Source organism: Lontra canadensis, unplaced genomic scaffold (assembly GCF_010015895.1).
Source record: "Lontra canadensis isolate GAN:19392208 unplaced genomic scaffold, GSC_riverotter_1.0 scaffold72, whole genome shotgun sequence".
Classification (NCBI taxonomy): domain Eukaryota; kingdom Metazoa; phylum Chordata; class Mammalia; order Carnivora; family Mustelidae; genus Lontra; species Lontra canadensis.
Genome location: NW_022631066.1, coordinates 8,031,139 through 8,054,896, shown reverse-complemented (window position 1 = coordinate 8,054,896; position 23,758 = coordinate 8,031,139). Strand labels below are relative to the sequence as shown.

At 41.7% G+C, this 23,758-nt stretch overlaps 1 protein-coding gene across 3 annotated transcripts in view; it reads right to left on the bottom strand.

Moving 5' to 3' along the window:
• RSU1 (Ras suppressor protein 1) overlaps positions 1-23,758 on the bottom strand; it is a 186,130-nt gene that overhangs the window by 76,451 nt on the left and 85,921 nt on the right. For 2 of the 3 annotated variants that reach the window (XM_032880906.1, XM_032880905.1), the window contains one exon: positions 6,410-6,542. The exons of the other annotated variant lie outside the window; for it this stretch is intronic. In XM_032880906.1, the coding sequence (XP_032736797.1) occupies positions 6,410-6,542 (133 nt within the window). The remainder of the gene's footprint in view (positions 1-6,409; positions 6,543-23,758) is intronic. 3 annotated transcript variants of the gene reach the window in all.

Sequence of the window (23,758 nt, the reverse complement as noted above, 5' to 3'; positions counted from 1 at the left end):
TAAAAACTGTAAATACATCCAATAACTCATTTTAGCAGGATAGAAAGCATCGAGCACTGAACTTTAAGATGACAAGGAGTTTAAAAAAAAAAAGTTGTCAATATGCAGGGCTGACCAATTTCATTTCATTGAGGAGGTCAATACTCAATAGCTCAATATAATTATATCAAGTAAGTCTTATCTAAAAATGGAACTCTTAATAGCCCCTGTAGAGGAAGTAATATGACACATTTCCTTTTTAGAGCACAGGCTGAGGCTAGCCTATGCTGATTTTCTTCTGTCAAGTGAGCAAATTATATTCTATTTACTTTAAACTGATACTGTAGCCAATCATGCTGTACATTACATTCTAGCAATATAAGAGAGGCTGGAGAGGTTCGATGCAAACCTGACAGTCAACATACAAGTCGATACCAGGTGGGGAGAGAGGACAGGATTGTTCTGCTCTTCAAAATCATAGTATGTAAAAGTAGGAGGTTCAGGATAAACATCACTCTTCTCCTTTTCTTGTGGAAGTTGTGTTTTTTGTGTGTGTGTTTTTTCTCATTTATTCTAAATGTATTCTCTACTTTTTAATGGTAAGTACACTAGTCGCTGGATAAAAAGCAGAAGCACTGACAGAGCTCAATGGTCAAACCTGACCGACCCTGTCCCTACAGAGCTGGCAGGCCAGCGGCATGTGGCTGGGCTGTGACCACACTGGAGGACCATGGTGAACGTGGACAGGTGAGGGAAGCTTCTCTAATCTGCATTAGAGGAAAAAAAAAATCTCAGAATATGTGTAAGATGGGGCTTCCTGGATGCCTTCAGAAATACCGGGTAGCCCCCTGAAGCTGGTTTTTAAACCCTGGCAGGGTTTCACCTTAGACTTTTATAGGTTTAAGGGGGTGGAGGTTCCCTACCGTGACGGGGGACGGGGAGGTTCCCTACTGCGACTCTTCCGGAACCCAGGTGCACTGGCCACGTCGAATGGGATGCACCTTCCATTTAAAAAACGGCACTATTTTGCATGAGCTACAAAATTATAGAAAAATAAAGCTTCAAAGGGCATATAAAAACTTGATGTATCAAGAAAATGGTGAACGTGCACCAAGACAACAGAAAAATACTAATTACGTCTGAAGCATGCCCGAATAACTGTGTTCAACAACTCAGCAGCAGAAAAGCAAAGATCCTTTCAAATGTAAATTACATGAAGCAATTGATCCAGAAAACTTGGGGGAGAGACTAAATTGTTATGTACTCTTCTTCACGCAATCTGTTTTCGTCCTCTTCCTTTAAGAGGGAGGTAATCATTTACCAAGGGAACGAACAGCTCAAGGTGAATGTCGAAGATCCACAGCTGATATTCCTTGTCCGGAATGAGCTCTGTTCAGTGGAATAAACATGTCATCCTTGTGCTGGTAACACACTATCTGGAGAAAATGGAACGCTGTGCCATTTTACCAATGAAAACAAGCATCAGATAAGGGATATGACACAATTCCATCCAAAATATACCTTATGGGTTTTCTTCTCCTCTTTGCTATTTCTTAGCGATGTTAGGTCAATGCAACATATCTGCATGCAAATGGATCCAGGGCCGTCAGAAGTTTGAATCTTACGTTTTGTCTTATGGAGGAAATGTGGTAATACATTTATTAACTTAGGAAAGGATGGAAATATACATATGGAACACCTATAAAGGAAATATAAATTACCAGGAACCCAATACACAGTCAACTTTAAAAAATAAAAACAATATTTTATGTTCAAAGCTTTAGGGGGAAAAAAAAAAAACCCTGGATCTTCATTTTCATGTCTAAAGAAATATTGTTTTTCTCTGGCTTAATTTGAGCTATTTTCAGATACAGTAATGAATGAGAAGTCTACATTTTTCCTGCCTTCCTGTGTCACTAAGTAAAATTCACTAACTACTAGAAAGGTCCTGGAAGTTTAACCCTCTCCTTCATCCTTCTGTGATATTTATAAAACCATCTGCTAGTTCTGTGCATCCATTTATACTTCAGCAGAAAATAAGAAGGTTTGGAGAGCTTTGTTAGACGGGATTTCCTTCCAGAAAGAATGGTCTCAAAATGAAGGGATCACCTACTAGGTTTGAAATGCTGCAGCCTTTTGGTAGACCAGATAGATTGGTTATTCGAGGATCTTCTAGGTCACTGACGCGGCAGCCATTAGAGGATATGCCAGCTGTTTAAGAAAGGCCCATTTACATCCGCCATAGCCTGTACACAGGTTTGCACGCAGCGCAGAAAAAAGAAAACATTTCTCAGTTTGAACTGTGCCAGGGAAATAAGTTCAGAGACAATCACCAGCAAACAGAAGTCGTGCTTCTTACAAATCAAACAGGATGACTTATTTTGCTAGATTTCTAGCAAAAAGAAATTGCCGGCATTTTTCTCATCATGGCCCACCACTCGCCAAGTGCTGCTTTGTGAAAATGCTTCCACTAACTGGCGTGAATAATCGTAAGGCTGGTCTTCACTCAAGATTAAAGAAGAAAATAAAAATGTGAGTGACTGTGGCGCCTATCCCTAGAGACAAAAGCAAGTCACAGGGCGGGAAGAATGACGGGGAAGCATTCTCCGAGTGATGTCGCTCTGGAAATGAGGCTTTAGGACCACCATACTTCGCAAATTGCAGGCTTCATGAGGATGCCTGCTTTCCAAATGCCTCTTTCAACCGGCACATTTTCAGCCGAACATTTGTCAAACCTCGCCTTTTGTTAAGAGTTAACATGTCAGCTTTTAAAATGGCTTGTAGTTCCTATCCACCTTCCTTGATGGAAATGTGAAAAGTGTGAGTTACTCCCTTTCACAAAGCATCTTGTCAAGGATCCTGACTCTAATCTGACTTCTCCTTCTGGGGAGGGGGGGGGGAAATCTACCTTCTGGAAACTTAACTAGTGGTGACTATTCAATCCCAATACTGCTTCACAGAGATAAGGGTGGTCACGCAAGGAGAAAACCAGCACCAAATACAGAGTTAGGGGTGACCGGATATAGCTCGACCACAGCCAGAAAATGCTAATGCCCTCGTAGGGTTTGCTCTTCAATAACCTGACCGAGCCAATGACCGTACTCGAATAGAGGGAGTACCATAATGAATGGGCAACGCGGTGACACCAGCCAATATGTTCCCGTTGCTGAATGTATGATAAATGGACAAAGAGCAGTCCCCACCTGAGAAATGATGAGGAGGATGCGATGGATGTCCCAAGTGTACTCAACGGACCCAGCTCTTGAAAAATGACACCTCGACACCCTCCCGGCCACACCTAGCCACCGCTCCTCCCAGCTTAAGTGCACAAGTTCCTGTCTTCGCCACATTAGATCATCTCAGGACGTTTTAATTCTTCCTGCACCCTGATTTCACTGTTTTGGTTCAAATGTCCACATCCCCTCTTGGAAGTCGGACCATCCATCTTCTCTGCCTGTCACTGCTCTAGACTCAAAGGCCTCCAAGGATGTGCTTGGAACATGAAGGTCACTGTGAAAGTCAACCACGGACACGGATGAAAAGGAAGCAAGCCAGTAAGTTCTTTACCGACCTCGCTTAGGTAAGGAGGCAACTGGTTAGAAAAAATGGCAAAAAAGGAAGGCGATTCATCAGCTACTTAAGGGCCAAAGCAAAATTAAAATATGCTTTCTTGGTATTCTGAAGATCAATATGTAAAAAAAGGATTTGTTATTGGAAGGGGTATACATGGCTTATAGAAAAAGTTGTAAGGAAGCGAAGGGTAGAAACCGCAGCTTTTAGAACAGAATACCTAAGACGAAGGAACTGAATGTGAAATTGGCTTTTCCGGAAAAATGGGAGTGTAATGAATAAAATGCCTCCTTAAAAGTCATCACGTGCACAGCTTTATGCTACAAGTCCTCTGATTAGGAAGGAGCTACTTAAAAAAAAAATTAAAGATTAAGTTGGGTTCTAGTTACAGGCGGCTATGGTAATACACAGCTATTCACATAGGAGAGAACTTCACATGTTAAAATTCAGTGAACATAAAGGTGGCATTTTTGTGCAAGTATTTTTTTTTATAAAAAAGCCCAAGATTAAGAGTCTTAGTGTCTTACCTAGTTAACAGTCCAGGTGTTTGGCTAGTTATATTTGGTAACAACGGAGTGAGCACAGCTACCACGGGGGATGCGTGAAGGGTGGAAAGTTGAAACAGGGATCAGCGAACACCTCTCTTTCCCGAGGAGGAGAGAAGAGGAGAACCCCGCGGGAATTTGCCGAGGGGCCCTGCCCTTGAGGAGGTCAGAGCAAGTGTATCCTCCCCGCGGAGGCTCACGAAGACTCCTCTAAATGCAACGAACGGGGTACTAACCTGTCCCTCTAGAAGGGGTCAACAACTCTCCTATGCTTACTTAAGCTTCTGAATGTTCATGTCACTGTTTAGAAGATAATACCAGTCTCCAGGAGGAAATCAAAAAGTAAGCTGGTGGGCAAATTGCTTAAATTACTCTGATCCTCAGAACTAGAGAGAGAGGGCTACAGCCAACAGACACGTTACTGACAAAAATGTCATGCCATATACTCCCTTTCGAATAACCGAACAATTAACTCAGTGAAGTCAAGAACCTCATTCATCCGAAATCCTACCCACATTCAAACAACCAGAAATAGTTTATAATGTATAATAAATAATGGTGATTAGTTGTAATAATGACTAATAATGACTCTGAGGTAATACAATATCCATAAATTCACAACTGAATATTTTAAAATGAAATTAAAATTAGAAGTGCTTTTATATGCCACATATTCTAATATGTTATACATTATAAATTAATGGATGATAAAACAAAAGATCATTAGCCAGAATAAAAAAGAGTGTTTCGCCCAGTTCTCAGTCAAAAAAAGCCTGCTTGTAGATTTTTCTGCATGTTAAAATGTATGCAGAGATTTTCTAAAAAGATAACCTACAAACCAAGATCTATGGAGACTGCCATTTACTAACAAAAAATTAGACAGCCATCTAAAATGGATGATAGCAATGATTAACAAGAGGAACAAAATGAACAATAAGCTGCTAATTTGCAATGATATTTCACACATTTTCATAACGAACTAAATTTCCAAGGCTGAGCTATATTCATATTTAAAGAAACTATATATATAATTGCACGTAACTCTGTGGTTCATGAAACAATAAAACACATCTTATACTTCTCTCATTTTACTCTTACAGGTAAGGTTTAAGATATATTGCAAATGTCACGGTATTATCTTAAAAGAAAACTAAACCACGTTTTAAGCCACTTCCATAGATGAGGATACACTATCATGTCAGCAATTCTAGCCTGTTTGGTTTTAACGCCATTGTTCCTCACAGCTCATCTTCTCTGGGATTCTGCCTGATGGAAAGAGGACCATAACAAGCTCCGTATACAAGGGTACACAGAAGGGGGCTCCAGAACCACAGCCCGCCATGTATAGGCAGGGATTCTGCCCTGTTGGTTAATCCTGAGCCACTGACCCAGCACAGATTCAGCAAGGCTATTGAGTGGGGGGCATTGTTCTGATCCCCCAAGTGCAAGCTCCTGACTACACATGACCCTTAAAGATCCTCTAGCTCTTCTCAAAGGTTGGGGCTGCACACAAAATCAGATTAAAACAGACTGTGGGTTTTTCTTTTTCAAGTCTCTTCTGTATTTGCTTAGAACTAGCAGAGACCAGATTTGAGCATCAAGGATCATGGAAGCATAGGAAACAATGATCCCTTCAGTTGAGGGTGGGGTAGGATGAGGGGAAAATAATGTCAGAAGATACAACAACAGAGCAAGGAGATGTGCAAGAATTCCTGCCCACCTGGACACAATGAGGAAGAACCAGATGTAGACAGTAAGGTTTGGGGGCCTGGCTCCCAACAAGCTGCCCTTGACCCAGGGCAAGGACTTGAGGGATTCTGATGCTATGGCATAAACGAGCGTATTCCTTTTCCTCTTTTTCTGCCCCTTCTTTTTCTCTTAGAGAGATTACCATCTTGCTAGAGTAAGAGCTTCTGAAGAATAGAATGATGCTCCCCTAGTAGTTTCTCCTGATTCTATAAATAAACTGCTTAACAATTTTGTTCATAACATTTGTTATTCTTTGCGTTCAAAGGAGAAAAAAATATATGCTGATCTTACTGTGTCTGGTGAATTTCGTTAGTGCCTTGAATATTCAACTAATACCTTAAAACATTTTTTTAACAAATTTGGTATAAATTCCCTTTGAAAATGTCAATTAAAATCATCCATAAAAAAAAGAGAAAATTACATGTGGTTATTAATAAAACATTTAAAAATACTGTAAGCTAACTGCTACCAATACGATAACATCATATGTTAATTTTTTAAAATGGTGTAATTAGAAATACTATAAAACGACAACCTATTATTTTCAAGAATCACAGTCTACTTACTACTTGTACGTCTCAGAACGGATATATTCAAAAACATGGGACACGCCAAGCTGGAACTGGTCAGCAATTGGGGTCACCCAGGGATTGTTCTCTGCTTTGAACACTTGCTTCTGACCAGTTAAATCCAAGTTTCCTGCAATGATGGAAGGAAAGAGGAAAAGGTGAAGTTCATTTCATCCAACACAAATCAGATCTAAGAAGTACTACCTAATAACCAAGGCACAACACCAAATATTTCTTGGATCATTTGATTTTATTTTTAAAAAATGTGTTATTTCAAGTCCTCAGTGGTATGAAAGCAATGTTAGTCCTAGTACGCTGCCCCAAGAAATTAGGAAGGGAGAGAGGGAGGAAGAAAGGAAGTTGGGGGGTCAAGGTAGAAAGGAAGTAAACCTGGAAGTTCTTGTAAATGCAGCATATGCTTTATTTTCTAGGTATTTGTTACAGAGGAAAAGAAAACCAAAAAACAAAAAACAGCCCATACACAACTGAAAGAAACAGTCATATCAGAACTTTCTGAAATCTTACTTGACACTGCGCATCACCATTTGTCCAACGTGATCTAAACCCAATCCAATCAACACCACTATTCATCAAAGTAGAATATGAGGGAAGGAAGAATGCTGTCCAGGTAAAATTATTATTGCATTCCTCAAGTACCATAAGCACATCAAAGAATCAGCACTAAACAAATCTCACTGACATGGTCATGCTAGAAATTCACATCTGTACTGTCCTTATTAGTTGACCTATTACCTTTAAAAAGCATGTGCCCCTGAATGTTTATAGCAGCAATGTCCACAACAGCCAAACTATGGAAAGAGCCCAGATGTCCATCAACAGATGAATGGATAAAGAAGACGTGGTGTATATATATATGATGGAATACCATGCAGCCATCAAAACATGAAATCTTGCCATTTGCGACAACGTGGATGGAACTAGAGGGTATTATGCTAAGCGAAATAAGTCAATCAGAGAAAGATAATTATCATATGATCTCCCTAATATGAGGAATCTGAGAAGCAGAGTTGGGGGCCTGGGGGGTAAGGAAAGAAAAAAATGAAGCAACATGGGATGGGGAGGGAGACAAACCATAAGAGACTCTTAATCTCACAAAAAAACTGAGGGTTGCTAGGGGGTAGGGGAAGAGGGACAGGGTGGCTGGGTTATGGGCATAGGGGAGGGTATGTGCTACGGTGAGTGCTGTGAAATGTGTGTGCCTGACGATTCACAGACCTGTACCCCTGGGGCTAATAATACATTATATGTTAATAAATAAATAAATAAGAAATTTAAAGGCTGACCGATTGTGTGTGGGGGGAGCATTTCTTCATTTGATTCTCCAGCAACCCCTAAGCTCAGTCACTGACAGCACTTTATAGATGAAGAAATGGAATGGAAACATGACAAAATTAAATAACATGTCTAAGCTCTGAAAACTTAAGAATGGGGATTTGAACCCAAGGCTTTGACTCTAAATCTCGTATTCTTTCTAGAATGTCTGGGGAAACTATTAGGTTACATCTCCTAGATCAACCAAGGATGGGTTAAGTAAGGCAGCATAAAAAACCCAGTAAGCGCCACCCATCTGAGTATCATCTGTTAGTAATTGGTTGCCTTTTTTGTTTGCTTGGTATACTAAAAAATGGAAAAGGCTACATGTGAAAGAGCATCTCATCACACACTTGCCTACACAAGAGACAGGTACAGGGCAGTTATGGACCAGAGATGTATGCAGTTTATCTGGCGGGGGGTGGGGGGTCTCACCAAAGGCCTTTCCCTATAAGCGCTACTGAGGAAGTTCATTTTCAGACTCCCAGTCTGGAGGCCAAGGCTATATAAACATAGACACCCAGCAACCATTCTTCCCAAGACACATCCAAAGTACCATGTTTGTCCTGTTTTGAAAATCTACTTGCCAATTTAGTCATAACTGATAACTCAAGATAAGGAGGACACACTCTGGGAGCAGGTATGCCATGAAGCACATAATTTCTCAGCTGATCTAGGCTTTAGAAAGGAACGAACATTTTTACTGGGAAGATAATGTAATATTTCTTCCTAAAAGAACGCAGATTTTCAATCTGTCTTGTTAGATGAACTTGTACTATTCAGAAAAAAAAGACCAATATAAAAGTGATTACAATTTAATAAAACGCTTTTAAAGAAAATTAATACTATCAAATATTACCAGTGAGTAATTCATCATGATCTTTCCAAAGCTACTTAGAATCTGTCGGTGTTAAGTACAAAAATTAGCAGATAAATTTCTCTCCAAGATTATCAATATTGTCAATTTCCTTATCTTAATGGTTAAACATCATTAGTCAGATACTAAATCATTTGGTAAATTAATGGGTTTTATTCTCTAAACCATGAGTCAGAAAACAGCCTAGGGCAAATGAAAATCCAAGCTGCAGAAATTCTCTGCTGAGCTGGGTATCTTACTTCAGTTGTGACCTTATAGGCAGTGGGCTATTTGTTTATTTTTATCTTCATTTGGGGAGGGCTTTTAGCTTTTCAAGAATAAGAATGATCTCTCATTTCAATTCCTCTGTAATTCTTATCTTCTTTTAGGATCTCTTTTGCTATACTCTATGCCCTCGTCCTCTTCTGTATCATTCTCTTTATTTTTTTCCCCCAGCTTCCACTTTTCCTAAAAACGAATACAATGTCTGAAAAAAATTTTCCATGTAAAAATTACTCCAAAAAAAAATCTGTATTTCTTAAGTGTCCTGTGTTAAATGCACACAGAATAGGTTTCCTGCGGTTCTTAGCAAGTGCAGTCATTGAGGGAAAGGGTCACAAGCCAGACATCAGTAACCATGGTATAGCAAATCACTAAGTTGGGGGTAGAGGCACTAGAAGATGAACACCTCTCTTAAAACACTGACCTAATAAACAACATGTGCTTATGTATCTTCCCGCCTCTAAGGCGTGCCCACTGACATCAGCATGAAATCGACTATGAAAAAAAAAAATAACAGAGACATTTGGAAAAAATATATGTACTCCAAAGTGGCTAAGCAAAGAAGAGAAGTCATGAAAAGCACAAACTGCATAAGGAAGCAAAGCAATTCCTGAGCAAAGGGATGTACTTGTTAGCGTCTACTCTGACCTAAAGATCTTTCCTCCCTGTTCCCCAAAATTGTTAACCCTACTGAGGAAGAGAGTCTGAATTTCTCAAGGGTATAATTTGATCCGATGAACATCAAGGACTCCCCATCGTTCATACACTAGCACAGATTAACTCAACTGGATTGCTTTCCTCTTAACCTTTGGTTCAGACTGGGATCACAGGGACACTATGTTTGTGGAAGAAGAGTTGGGGGAGGAGGGGAGGGAAGTAGGAGCACTGAGCACTTCTCACCATGCTGTATTTTCAGGGCCCTGGGTCAGTGTGAGAGCACCATGGACCAGGGAAAGGCTCAAGGAAGGACCCCACCACCCCCTACACCCCTAGCAGGCAATGCCGTTATTTTAAATTTGCTCAGGGACGATGTCCATGGGACAGCGAGATAAAGGGAACTCTCTTCCTTCCTGGGCTGTATCACAAGCTCCCTTCCACCAAGGTCCAAGGGTTGTCCCAAGAATGTAAAAATACAGGTAGAGATAAGCAAAGCAAATGTAATGGATCAGCTTTGAACGTGAGGTCCAAGTGCATATTTCAATGGGAAAGCCGCGCCTGCTTTCTACCACCTACTACCTACATACCCACTTGGGAATGTACACGGCCTCTTGTTAACTTATTAACAGCCTCTTGTGAAGCCTGCAGCCTTTTTAGTGGTAATCCTCTGAAAATCACGTACTGAAGTTCCATGCTCCCTGACTGCCACACATGGAAGACAGAGCTCGGGGAATAATGCCAAGAAAGGTCAGCCGTGTTCTCTGGGCCCTTTTGTTTGAAGCCTCTGACCCCCCGGAGATCCGTCAATCCCTAGCAATGTCTCTATTTAAGTGCTGTCAAAGGAGACAGAAGAGGCAGAGAGGACTGCTAAGGACGTCGGCTAAGCAGAGCATGCAGGAGACACTGGATGTGGGCTAGACACATACCCTTTGGGGAAAAGGAGTGCGAGAGCCGGGGTACACAAAGGACCATGGGATGGATCTTCAGGAGCACTTCTGTTTCTCTCCCTTCACACTCATCTGTGCACTCCAGCTGGAGGGGGTGGGGGACTGGGTTACCTTCCCCCACCCCCATTGGGTATGGAATGACGCTACTGAATCAGATGCCCGGGTCTTCCCTGGGGTTCTGGGGACTGGGAGGTCACTAGAGAAGAGAGATCCAGGTCCCCTGGGGCAGAAACCCCCCAAATGACAGCTCTGCAGTCAAAGCTGTGTTTTTGTAACAAAGACCCCTGAAAACCCTGTTTAGCATCCACGGCCAATCTTACAGCAGGCAACTCTTGCAGGTGACAGAGATGGACGTGGCACGAGCCAGGCGGGCATGGACCGACTCTTCAGAGTGATAACCGGGCTCCGCCCAATAGGACGTGCTTACTTTGCCTTTCAACTTCACATCATCCTCGGCGAGTTCGGTACTTGCCTCCGCGCAGCCCTAATCCCCACCCCCGCCAGCCAGCTCTGTGTCTCCGGACTCCTTACCTGGCGGCGCGCCGGGCCAGGATGCAGCCATTTCAGAAGGGGGTTGTATAATCAGAGTAAAGCCAGGCCGTGATACTGTGTGAAAAGATGACACCCGCCTCATATAAGACCGGCAACAAGTTACCCTTGCCACGGCAGAGCTCATCTGTCAGCTGTCGGAGGTAGGTTCCCTTTTAAGTAATAACATGCGGGAAGCATCCCGGCCCGCTGTCAGTCAAGGCACAGTCCCCCCTCACTGCCGCACGCTTCAGTGCGTCTAGTTAGGCGCCCTCACCCAGCTCCTTGATTAGAAGCCCGAGCGGCGCGCTGGTGGTGTTCTAACAAGGATCAGGCAGCAGGATTAAGCACTGTGACAAAGAGGATCTAATAAGCTAGAAAGTGGTGCATCTACAGACACGCTGGATGGCTCTCAGACAGATTCACTCTGCTCCATCTTCAGTGGGGAGGCCCAGGCCACAGGGGAAGGCAGCTGGCACTGTGATTAGCGGTGACCCCCTGACCGATGCTGCTATGAAGATCATATATCACTCAGAGCCATATTCTGCGATTGCAAATTGGATTTTCCATTTTATTACCTGCAAAAGGACCACATATGCTTCCTTCCAGAGCCTCTAGTATCGTAAGCTTTGTGGTGTGACCGTAATTTTGTAAACACTAAATCATGCAAAACAATCGTTCTCCTTGCTGGTTATAAATGGGATCGAATGCAATAGGCAATGGCGGCCCCATTAATAAACGTGGTCATTTTCACTCATGGAAATTGGTTATTTTCATAATCACCCTGTTTAAGAATTCTTCCCGAGTACTCCAAATCCTGAACCATGTGGCCAGTAAACATTAGTTGTCATATACTAAGCAATCCAGAGGATCTGGGCAAATTTCTCACATCATCAGAGCAGCATTCCCTCCCTTCCTAATTCCAAAATAGAGTTCTTTCTAAATTAAGGCACTCTCAAAGCCAGGGGCTCGCTCACAGAAATCTAAGGCCATGGTCTAACAAGGTAAAACTAGCAAACCATGGCTGATTGGGTAGTCTATCATTAGTGTACTGGATTTGCCCAAACGCAGGTAATTGATTTTCTGTGGAAGGGATCTAGATGGGATACTACGACAGCTGAAAGATCACCTCTGTTCCTCAGCGAGTGCACACACAGAAGCAACCACAAATGACTCCAGCACAGAATAAAGGCTGTGGTTTAGGGCTGCTCCATACATAAAAAAGAGAGCCTACACATAGATCTTTATAATTCTTTTTACTACATATAGACCGCTAATTACGGAAGAACATGATTACAGCTAAGAATGGAAGATGGGAGGTTCCTACCTTCTCACTTCACTGGGTGGAAAAGGATCGTAAGGATCATAAAATAATGCTGACATTGTAAGAGTAAATGTTTGTAGTAATAACACACTGTGAACAAACAGAATGTTCACCCACAGGTAAGAAGGAGAATAATATTCCAGCCCTACAGTTATCAACACGAACAGAATAGATTTTTTTTGCATACATTGACCTAGAGAGAGGTCTACAGTGTAATTAAAAAAAAAAGGTGTATTCTAAGTTATGATTTAATTTTTGAAAAAAAAAATAACATATATATGCATGAGTAAATGTTTATGTGAGAAAGAAAGCGAAGAAGACACATCAAATCATTAACGTGGGTTTCCTCAAAGAGGGAAGTTAAGGCAGGACAGGGATTTGGACCAGCAGAACAAAGGGTTAAACTCTTCATTTTGTCTTTTGAGAATTCCATGTGCTTGCAAGTAGGGATGATTTTTATAATTAAAAAAGAATAAAGTGGGCTGCAAGGAAAGGCCAAAAACAAATTCAAAATACATGAGGCCCATTAGGACACCTGGGTGGCTCAGTGGGTTAAGAGTCTGCCCTTGGCTCAAGTCATGATCCCAGGGTCCTGGGATCGAGCCCTGCATCAGGCTCTCTGCTCGGCAGGGAGCCTGCTTCACCCCCCCTCTGCCTGCCTCTCTGCCTACTGTGATCTCTCTCTCTCTGTGAAATAAACAAAATCTTTTTAAAAAACTAAACACATGAGGCCCCTTAATTAGCACCAAGGAGGGTATCTTATTTTAAAATACAGCATCATCCTACTGCAGTGAACACCAAGCTTTAGAGAGGATGGTCTGGGAAGCCTGAGCCGGACTGAGCATCTAGGTCTGGAGCGGTTTCCCCTTCTGCACATCATCAATGCAATCACAGTAAGCTGGGACGTCTCAGGACAGCTCTCAAGGATTCCGAGGGGAAATCGAGACCACCCTGTCATCTTGGCGATTGTCTGCTTAGCCTTTCTGGCATCACATTCTTAGAATAGGCTTTCTGGTCATTCATTACACCCAAAGCACTGCTGCTTTAGGATACTTACTTAAACTAACAGTTGCCCTTCCGATCTAGTCAGGGGGGAGAGTACAATTTAAATTAAAAAAAGAATAAAAATAATACCCTGCCAAGTGGCTCCAAAGAAAGCAGCATCGGATTTATGTGTATGCCTGTGGTAAAGGGTTCAGAAGCCCTTTTCGCAATGAAGAAAAATAGCATTTTACACACGTTTCCCTCTGATGTTCTTCTTGGACATTTGATGTCTGTGCTCCAGGGTCCCACAGAAACAAGGGGCCCTCAGTCACATGTAAACAGATGTACCCGCCAGCAGAGCAGAGGCAACCCCATGTGCGCCCCCATAGTTGCTCCCATCTTGCGTGTCTCCTTCAATGGATGTTAAATAGATAATTCATGTTTTAAACCTGCTGTTCACACGGCATTTCCCAAACATTCTTTCAAATGGGAGAGGTAACATCATTTTTGCTTGGCAGCAAGATTATATTATATAATGCTATCAAGTGTAGACAAAAGCTCAGGAGATCTGGCCAGAAGACCTGGCCCCGATCCTGACTAACATTCAAAAACTTTGACCCAGATCCTTTGAGTAAATCTTTGTGTTTTTGGTTTTTTTGTTTGTTTGTTTTTCTTTTTTCCTGAGCTTAGGTTTCCTTGGCTGCCGTGCGGGGATAATAGTACCAACTGACAGGACTCTGGACAGCAGTCAAAAAGTTTATAAAATGGTTCTGTAAACTGGAAGTCACTATATAAACATAAAATACTCTTCTCATTACCAGTATTTTTTTTAAGATTTTTATTTATTTATTTATTTGACAGAGATCACAAGTAGGCAGAGAGGCAGGCATAGAGAGACGAAGGGAAGCAGGCTCCCTGCTGAGCAGAGAGCCCAACGCCGGGCTCGATCCCAGGACCCTGGGATCAAGTCCTGAGCCGAAGGCAGAGGCTTTAACCCACTGAGCCACCCAGGCGCCCCTCTCATTATTAGTATTTTAAGTGAAGTCTGCAAAGCACTGAAAATGTACACTTCAAAGCAATTTGCCTAAAACAGGTTTGCTCAAGGAATTGATAACCTCCCAAAACTGAATGCACAGTGAGTATCATGTACATGGTGACCCTCTTATGAAGAAGGGGCCCTGTTCATAAGCTTCTCAAAGGTCTGGGATCAGAAAAAGGGTTAAGTTCAACTTTAGGGACACTGATTTCACTTCCTGGAAGACTGAAAGATCCCTACATGGCCGCAGCCTGGGGCACCCTCCTGGCATCAGTTCCCAGAGTGTCCTGGGACATTCACTGTCCTCCCCACCCTCAGCCTCTCAAGTTCCCTGGTTCAGGACATCCTTCTGACCACCTGGGAAGCTGGAAATGTCAACACCAAGGGAGCTTAAGTCCCCCTGGAGACTCCAGGAGAAGTTACTGATTAATGCAACAAACCAAAATAAACGTATGTTCAAAGATTAAGTTTCAATATCAAAACTTTTCATAGGATTGAGAAAGGTATCACAAACCAGCCCTCACCAGAGCTGTGTAAAAGACACCTATACAGAATGGCCACTGTTCTGATTTTAAAGTATTTTTTTTTCAGCCAGTGTAGCATTTACTTAACATTCTATCTCAGGTTCCTTCAACAACAAGCTTTAATAATATCATTATGTAACTGATTTGTGCTGCTACAGATGGAAACAATTTGTTGTTCTCTTCCTGGAAGGCCCTCTAGCCCTTAGACCCTCCTTAAAGCCCAAGGTACATGGGACTCACCATCACAACCACGGTGCCCATTTCCTTTTGCTGCCCAGCACACCTTCAGAAGAACTGCAACTCCCTTTCAATGAAACATATGGAGGCTTAAGAAGTAAGGGGCAGGCGTTTAAGCGAAGTAAACTTTCTAAATGAACATCCTCAACATGTAAGAGAGAAAATCCAAGACAGTATCTCCCATTCATGCTTTTGAACACAGAAGTGTAAGTGAATGCAAAGACTAGACAGAAGACATCAGATTATATCCTGTTCACTTGCAGTTCGTAAACAACCTCTTATCAAATTGGTACATATTCAAAAGGACTGTAATTCCCAGGATGGCCGAGGTTCGAGGATTAGACACTTCCAGCCATGTGTCTATGAGAACAAGATGGCACCTCTTTACAGAAAAGTAATTTGGCAATATATATTAAGAGCTATAAAAATGTTCATCCTGTTTGACCCAGTAATTCCGTCCTGGTAATAAATTTATGTTAAGGAAATGATCACAGTTATCCCAATGATTTATGAATACAAATTTTCAATTCAGTGTTGCTTTTGTTCCTCCTCAACATCTGCAAAGAACTCAAATGTCTACAGGGTTGGTTAATAAATTATAAGTACTCACATTATGTAGCCAAATGATTAAAAATATTTTCAAATAAAATTTAATGACACAGGGTAACGGTCATGACTTCATATTGAGCTGAACACAACAGGTTATAAAATTCATACTATGGCATTTTTTAAAAAAAAAGCGTAAGTATTCACATGTATACAAAGGAAAAAGAATAGAAAAAAAATACAGCTAAGTAGGTACACATAAGAATGGAGACAAGACAGGAAGGAAATACACTCAGAATCCTAACCGTCATTTCTGAATGGGGGTGGGGATCAAGATTTTGTGTGTTTCTCAGATTTTCTAAAGCAGTAGTTCTCAAACTTGAGTGTGCATCAAACTTTCCTGGAGGCCTTGTTAAAACTTGCGGATTTTAGATTTAGTAAGAGTTGGGAGACACAGGGAATGACAGGTTGTTGGCGGGGACGTGCAGAAAAAGGAACCCTAATGCATTGTTTTTGGGGATGCAAACTGGTGTGCCACTGAGGAAAACAGTATGGAGGTTCCTCAAAAAGTTAAAATAGAACTACGCTATGATCCCCTAATCATGGTACTGGGTATTTACCCAAAGAATACTAAAACACTTATTTTTAACAGTCAAGATAAACAGTCAAGATAAACAGTCAAAGCATCCTAAGTGTCCTCCAACAGATGAGTGGATAAAAAAGATGTGGCGTATATGTGTGTGTGTGTGTGTATGTATAAAAAAATGGATAAATATATATAAACACATAAAAAAGAATGAAATCTTGACATTTAAACTAACATGGATGGAGCCAGACAGTATAATGCTAAGTGAAATAAGTCAGAGGACAAATACCATATGATTCACTCACATGTGGAATTTAAGAAACAAAAGAAAAGAAAAGAAACAAAAAGAACAAAGAAAAACAGAGGCCAACCAAAAAGCCAACTTTTTTTTTTTTTTTTTTTTTTTTTTTTAATTTGATAGAGATCACAAATAGTCAGAGAGGCAGGCAGGGAGAGAGAGGAGGAAGCAGGTTCCCTGCTGGGCAGAGAGCCCGATGCGGGCTCGATCCCAGGACCCTGGGATCATGACCTGAGCCGAAGGCAGATGCTTTAACCCACTGAGCCACCCAGGCGCCCCCAAAAAGCCAACTTTTAACCATACAGAACGAACGAATGGTTACTGGAGGGGAGGTGGGTGGGGGATGGGTTAAACAGGTGACGAGGATTAAGATTACACGCATCAAGGAGAGCCCTAAGGTACAGAAATAGTGAATGACTATGTTGATAGAAGGTTTTTCAAATTTTAAAGAAAGCAAAAAAAGCTGAACTGAGTATTGAAATCTGTTGAACTTTTAGATATTATTACTAGTTTTACTGAAGATATATAAAAAAAAAAGCCCCACAAATCAATGAATGCTTACCACTACCATCATCTTTGCCATTGTAATTATAATTGCTATTATTTGCCAAGCATGTACCACATACCAGGCGCATCAGATGTCACTCCAGGAGCTTTGAGCTTTGTACACATTACTCTAAGCAGTCACTACAATCCTGCATGGAAAGTATTATCAACTCATTTTAAAAAAGCGACCACTATGGTGGCTGGGTGGCTCAGTCAGTTAAGCATCTGCCTTCAGCTCAGATCATGAGCCTAGGGTCCTGGCATCAAGTCCTGTAGTGGGTTCCCTGCTCAGCGGGGAATCTGCTTCTCTCCCTACCCTTCCCCCTGCTCATGATCTCTCTCTCTCTCTGATAAATAAAATATTTAAACAAACAAAAAAACAACCACTAACACTCAGGGAGGTTAAGGTCATCCAACTGGTACAAGGCAGAGCTGGGATTCAAAGGCCAATTTATCTGGTTCTTGCAAAGTCCTTGGTCTTTCCAGGACAGGACACGCATCTCCTCCTACCGTGAAAAGGTACTGAGTGAGGCAGTGTTGGAACAATCAGTAACTTGACAAAGTTTAAAGAGCCCTGGGAAGGCACGTGCAGAAATACACCCCTTTACCTCCCTCGTGGGTCCAGAATTCTATCATCAGAAACATTATCTTAAGGGCTGAAAGCCTAGTTGCCGCCAGGTATTTTCTTTTCCTATGAAAACACCCTGGCAGAGTAACGCAACAGGCTCATACACTTTCATTAACAGGACAGACTGAGGACTTTTATTTATTATTTTTTTAAAGATTTTATTTATTTATTTGAAAGACAGAGACCACAAGTAGGCAGAGAGAGAGGGGGAAGCAGGATCCCCGCTGAGCAGAGAGCCGGATGCGGGGTTCGATCCCAGGACCCTGAGATCATGACCTGAGATGAAGGCAAGAGGCTTAACCCACTGAACCACCCAGGGGCCCCAGAGAGAGTACTTTTAACAGGCAGCATTAATAGAGACACGTATGTCCCTATTCACCCTTGTCAAGCAACATCTGAAATGGTACTTTGAGATTGCATGTGTTACAAATGTTCTAACATTATTTAGATAGAAGCAGATCAAATCAAGATGTATGTACAACTCCAGAGCCCATTAAGGGAAGTTTGGATGGTGTGAGGGGTTTGTGAAATGGAGTCTTAAGCTTATCTAGACTTCTATCTAATTTTATTTTCCAAGTCATATGAAAAGAGGAAATGACTTCTTAGATAACTTTCTAGGAGATAAAAGGCCAAACAAATACAGACTGATTCAATCAGTGTGAATATGAACCCATCTTCTTAATAATAATAATCTTAATGACCCTCTCAAAATGGAACAACTTGTCTTTTGAAGGCTAACCTCAAAAAGTTGCTTTAAAAAAAAAAAAAAAGTATGGCGATTTTTCAGCCAAAAGGACTAGTACTGAAGTTTAAATGTCATTGTAATATATTACCAGGTACTTGCTCATATGGAAGTATGAAATGAAATTAATTTTATTTTTTATTTATATATAAATACCCTTGAATCCAACTTTATTAAAGGTTAAGTAAGGGATCAACGTACTACACAGAACCTAAACTTAAGTTATATGTAAAAATGGCTTGTTTCGGCTTTGCTCCTCACTCTAGAGCTTAGATTTTTATTACTTCGGTGCCATGCGTTACACTCTCTGCAGAGGCTGTGGATGGTAAGAGTGCAGATATTATGTCATATAAAATATGTACTAAGATAATTAAGAATTGTGAGTGACACAAATGCTAAATCTACGTGAAAAACTGCAACAACTGTAACTTAATTTCCAGTGAATTCAAACTTACACTAAAAGAAACGCCAACTGTTTTTCAGGTAGTGTACTAACCACCCATTTTAATGAGTTGTGATGAACTTACTTCTGCTTATTTTCAAGTTTAACAATAATGGCTCAGAACCAAGATGCAATGGAAAGAAAACCACACTATCTTAAAACAGGGTTTCCATGAGTGTAAATACACACATACACGTGGACACCCAACTACACGCTCACTTTACCCCAGGACTTGAGAAATAAAACAAAAGCAAACACTACATCCTACAGCAGGAAAACCAGAGTTGGGGGAAAAAAAATACAAAAACCAGTAAATTTCTACTTTTACACATAACTACATACTTTTTTTCAGTGTAAGTGATATAAGGCAAATAATATCCCAAACTAATATAAACAAGAGGACCTTAGTGTCTGGTGCTAATCTAGAGTCAAACAGAGGCCAAAGAGATAAGCAAATGAGTATTTTTAAAAAATTTAACAATATGGCTTAAGAAAGATGAAAGCAAAATAACCACAAGTCAAGTTAAAAAAAAAAAGCCTACCCCACTTCCCCAGGGCCTACTTAGACAATTTACCATTCCTAACATACGAAGAAAGTATTAACTATAAATAACCTAGAAAAAACGGAGATCCACCACAACTTGGGATTTGGGTGAGGATGACTGCATCATGAATTTGTTTCCAGTATTTTTGGAAAGCCAACTGTCTTGGGTTAAAAATATGAAATACTGCCACCAGTTAACAAACAACAAAAAAGGAAAGTACTATGATACTCTACTCAAGAGAAAAAACAATCAACAAACACAAATATGAAATCATTTTCAATGTGTGAAGGTGCTTCAGAGATTCAATTTATTTACCAAAAAATAGAGTTCACATTAGCCAAGTCCTGGCTTGACTCCAGGCACTGGCACTTTTGAGTCTTCTGACTGCTACTGGTTTACAAAGCGTGGTCAAACTCAAAACTCCAGCTTGCTACCGTCAAATGTCAAGGCTATTCTGATCCTCCTTAACCATTATCATCATAAAAACGGTTACCAGAAAAAAAAGAGAAATAGAATTCATGTGTTCTCAATGACAAGAGTTGTTTAAAACACAAAATGACAACCTTAAGTATAAATACTATGTGACCTCTTGTATACTATTTGCAATTATTTTATTTTTATCTTCATAACCTGGAGATCTAAAAGAGAGGTTCACAAGAGAAAAATTTTTGCTTGGTAGTGAATTTGATATCCACAGATATAAACAAAGGGTGTCCTATGGCTTTACCAAGAGCCATATTCATGAGTGCAAATTTAAAATAGGACAGGACATAAATAGTAAATGCTCAAGTCTAGGATACACAAAGTAGGCTCCACACAGCAGTCAGAATGGTGCCTGCCATTTTTAAACACCTGTTCTTTAAAAACACTATTGTGCAAAATCCTTCAGAGGATGTCCACAATCACCTTGTGTCAACAACATGTGACTTACCTGGGATGACCCCGGCCAAACGTGGCATGGCCTTTCTTGTTTCTAAACCTACCTGCGTGCCTTGTCCTGTATCTCCTGACAGAACGCAACCCATTCAACATCACCTCATCACACAAGCCTACCTGCACCTCTCCACAGAATGGGATCCCTGTGATCTCTGTCTACCACAGAGCCTATTTCTTTTATAGTACTTACTACATTTTATGATTTTGTTTGCTTGGTGTTTTCCCTTCGGTCTGTTTCTCCATCTCCACTGTACATTCATGGACTTAGAAGGGGATATGAACAGTCTTGCTCTGTGTGGCGCTAGGATCTGCTCGTAGCAATGGCGGCTGTGTCTGTTCTCCCACCAGGTAACCACACTGGAATCATAACCAGAATGTTCCTGTTTCCACGTCCCTCCCTATTAAAGAGGATGGGAATTTTATCTTACGCATTTTTCTCCTCCTGCTGTCTTAAGCTGGATGGTGACGTACTTCTCAAATGGGATGAGAGGTGGCCTCCCTGGAAGGTGCCTTTCTCATGACTTGGGACAAAGTTTTAAAGGCAACTACACATTTGTTTATCTACACCTCATCCCAGCCCCACCACAGATTCTGACGCGTCCCCTCTGCTGCCCTGACGGAAGTGACGGACCCTGGCGATGTCAGTGATCTGGGCATGGAAAGACAGAAGGGAAGCAGAAGAGAAGACTCAGAGCATGGCAGCAAGCTCTTAAAGGTGTGTCTGACTGGTGGGCTATCATCAGTGTCTCCTCTTCAGCGTGTAAAATTCCATCTCACCCCAACACAGAGAGAAAACAAACTATACAGCATGAGCAATAAACAAATAATCTGAAAATGAGGAAAATGCTTTATTTATGTACCACTGACTAACCCAGATGCCTTCTGTACATGATCTCAAAGGCCCCTAAAAATGGAGCAGGGGCCTCCCAGTTAAGGAAAATAAGGTGTGGAGAAGATTCTGTCATTTCCACAGAGTCAGCAAATGGCAGCGATGAGACTCACGCCAAGGTCTGCTCCTTACGTGTCACACTAGGTTGTCAGAAAGGACCAGTTTGTTTGCTTTTTCTTACCCATTTTTCCCCCTTCCTCTCTCTTGCCCTTTCAAGAAAAATGATAGTGACAATGGTAAACACACTCTGAAGGGTGCTGGGGTTGGTGCAAAATGGCCTACTACACCTAAAACAGCACATAACCTTGGCTGTGATATAAAACAGATATAAAATATTCCAGACGGCAAATAAATATATATATTTCAGAAATATATCTACAAACATAAATACTAAATAAAAATCAAGTAGAAAACAGGGGTGCCTGGGTGGCTCAGTGGGTTAAAGCCTCTGCCTTCGGCTCAGGTCATGATCCAAGGGTCCTTGGACTGAGCCCCGCATCAGGTTCTCTGCTCATCGTGGAGACTGCCTCCTCCTCTCTCTCTGCCTGCCTTTCTGCCTACTTGTGATCTCTGTCTGTCAAATAAATAAAATCTTTAAAAAAAAAAAATCAGGTAGAAAACAGATACACAGATTCGCCGAGCACAGACAGTAGCAGAACTGCACAGATGATCTTGATTTCACAATACAGAACAGTATGTATAACACCAACTAGGACGTGTAGGGAATTCAAAAGTCCTGTGAATTTTACAGTTAATTCAGGTTCAACAGCAAACCTTCTTTGCTTCTGGCTAAACATTTTGTCCTGTACTGGAGTTTTTCCTATTATTAAGTCTGCTACTCCAAAAATAAATTACTCCAAAGAGCACAATTCTCTTTCATGTGCGTACATGTGCAGACACATGACTTGAGGTATCACATAGGTCTTTGGAAGTTATTTTACATGGCACCGCAGTGGTGTGCTAGGGCTGCAATCTAAAACACCACAGACTGGCTGCCTTATGCAACAGCAGGTTATTTTCTAACCTTTCTGGAGGCTGGGAGTCTAAGATTAAGGTGCCGGCAGATTTGGTTTTTCCCGAGGCCTTGTTCCGAGATGTGCCACCTTCTCACTGTGAGCTCATGTGGTCTTTTTTCTATGGGGCTGCAACTCTGGTGTCCGTGTGTCCAAATTTCCTCTTCTTACAGACACCAGTCAAACTGGATTAGAGGTCATCCTCCAGTCCTGGGGGTCAGGGCTTTGCACGTAAATCTTGGTGGGGCAATGGGGAGTGGGGCCGAGTTCTGCTATTGGCTATTAGTCAAGTAACTGGAGTTGCACCAAGTCTACCCTATGGATCTGCTTGTGATGAATCAAGGTACTTATCCACTCATGAACACTCGTTTAGTACAGTTTGTATCACCAAGATAAAGAAGAAACTGTCCCCAAACGGCTTGTGGTCTTGTGGCTCAAATGGATACACACAACAGAGATCGTGAGAACACAACAGGCACTCCATCCAGAGTGGAGATGAAGGAGCGACTCTGGGGGGTGGTTCTTCCCTGGATCTTAGTGGAATTTCCAGAATAGGGGGGAAATCACCAGGCGCAAAAAGCAAATACCATGACAAGGACAGGGAAGACAGGGAGCTTTGGAGAGACAGGCAGGAGGTGCCAGATCTCAGGAGCCCTGACGGTCATGCTGAGGAGCTCCGGCTTTATCCACGGGGAGGCGGGAGGGTGTTAAACAATGGAAGGTTTAAAGCGGGAGAGTCACAGCTCCTACCTCCATGGACTGTCCAAGTCAGTCGTTTTGTGCAAAACAATCAACAGTCTCTGCCACAGAGGTACTCTGGTATGTGGCAGTGAGTCCCTAGCAGCCTCCCAAGCCATGTCCCCAGGGAATTTGTCCCCACTACTAAGAGTCGAATGATTTACGGATATTCTTTATTTATTAGGCTACATCCAAGACTAACTCTTTAACGTCAACATGTCCACACACATGGGAGAGAAATAGGGAGGAAAACAATCAGTTTACCAATAACGCCGACAGAAGAACAAGGCTCTGGCAATCCTCATCCCTCCCCATACATTTCCATTCCAACCCCAAATACATTTAGACTCTGGGTAAGTCACATACGTTCACTGTATCTCAGCTGCATCCTCTGCAAGATGAGGAAAATAAGCATTTCCCTCACAGGGTTACAAAGGGATCAGAACGGTTAATAAATGTAAGACTCTCGGAACCGTGGCCGGCACACAGCAAATACAATAGGAATGTACTCTGTTACTACCACACTGATTGCTACTACTCTACCACTAAAGGAGAAAGAAGATGAGCACTTATGATCTAGAAAATGGATCTGAGGAAGCATAAGAACGGATACCCAGGCTCTTCCGTGGCAAACACATGAACAGTGGTCGTCACCAACTTCAGCACGGTTCAGGAAGAGAAGAGCGCAATTTCAAGTGTGGCCGATGTGATGGACCCATGGGACAGCAAA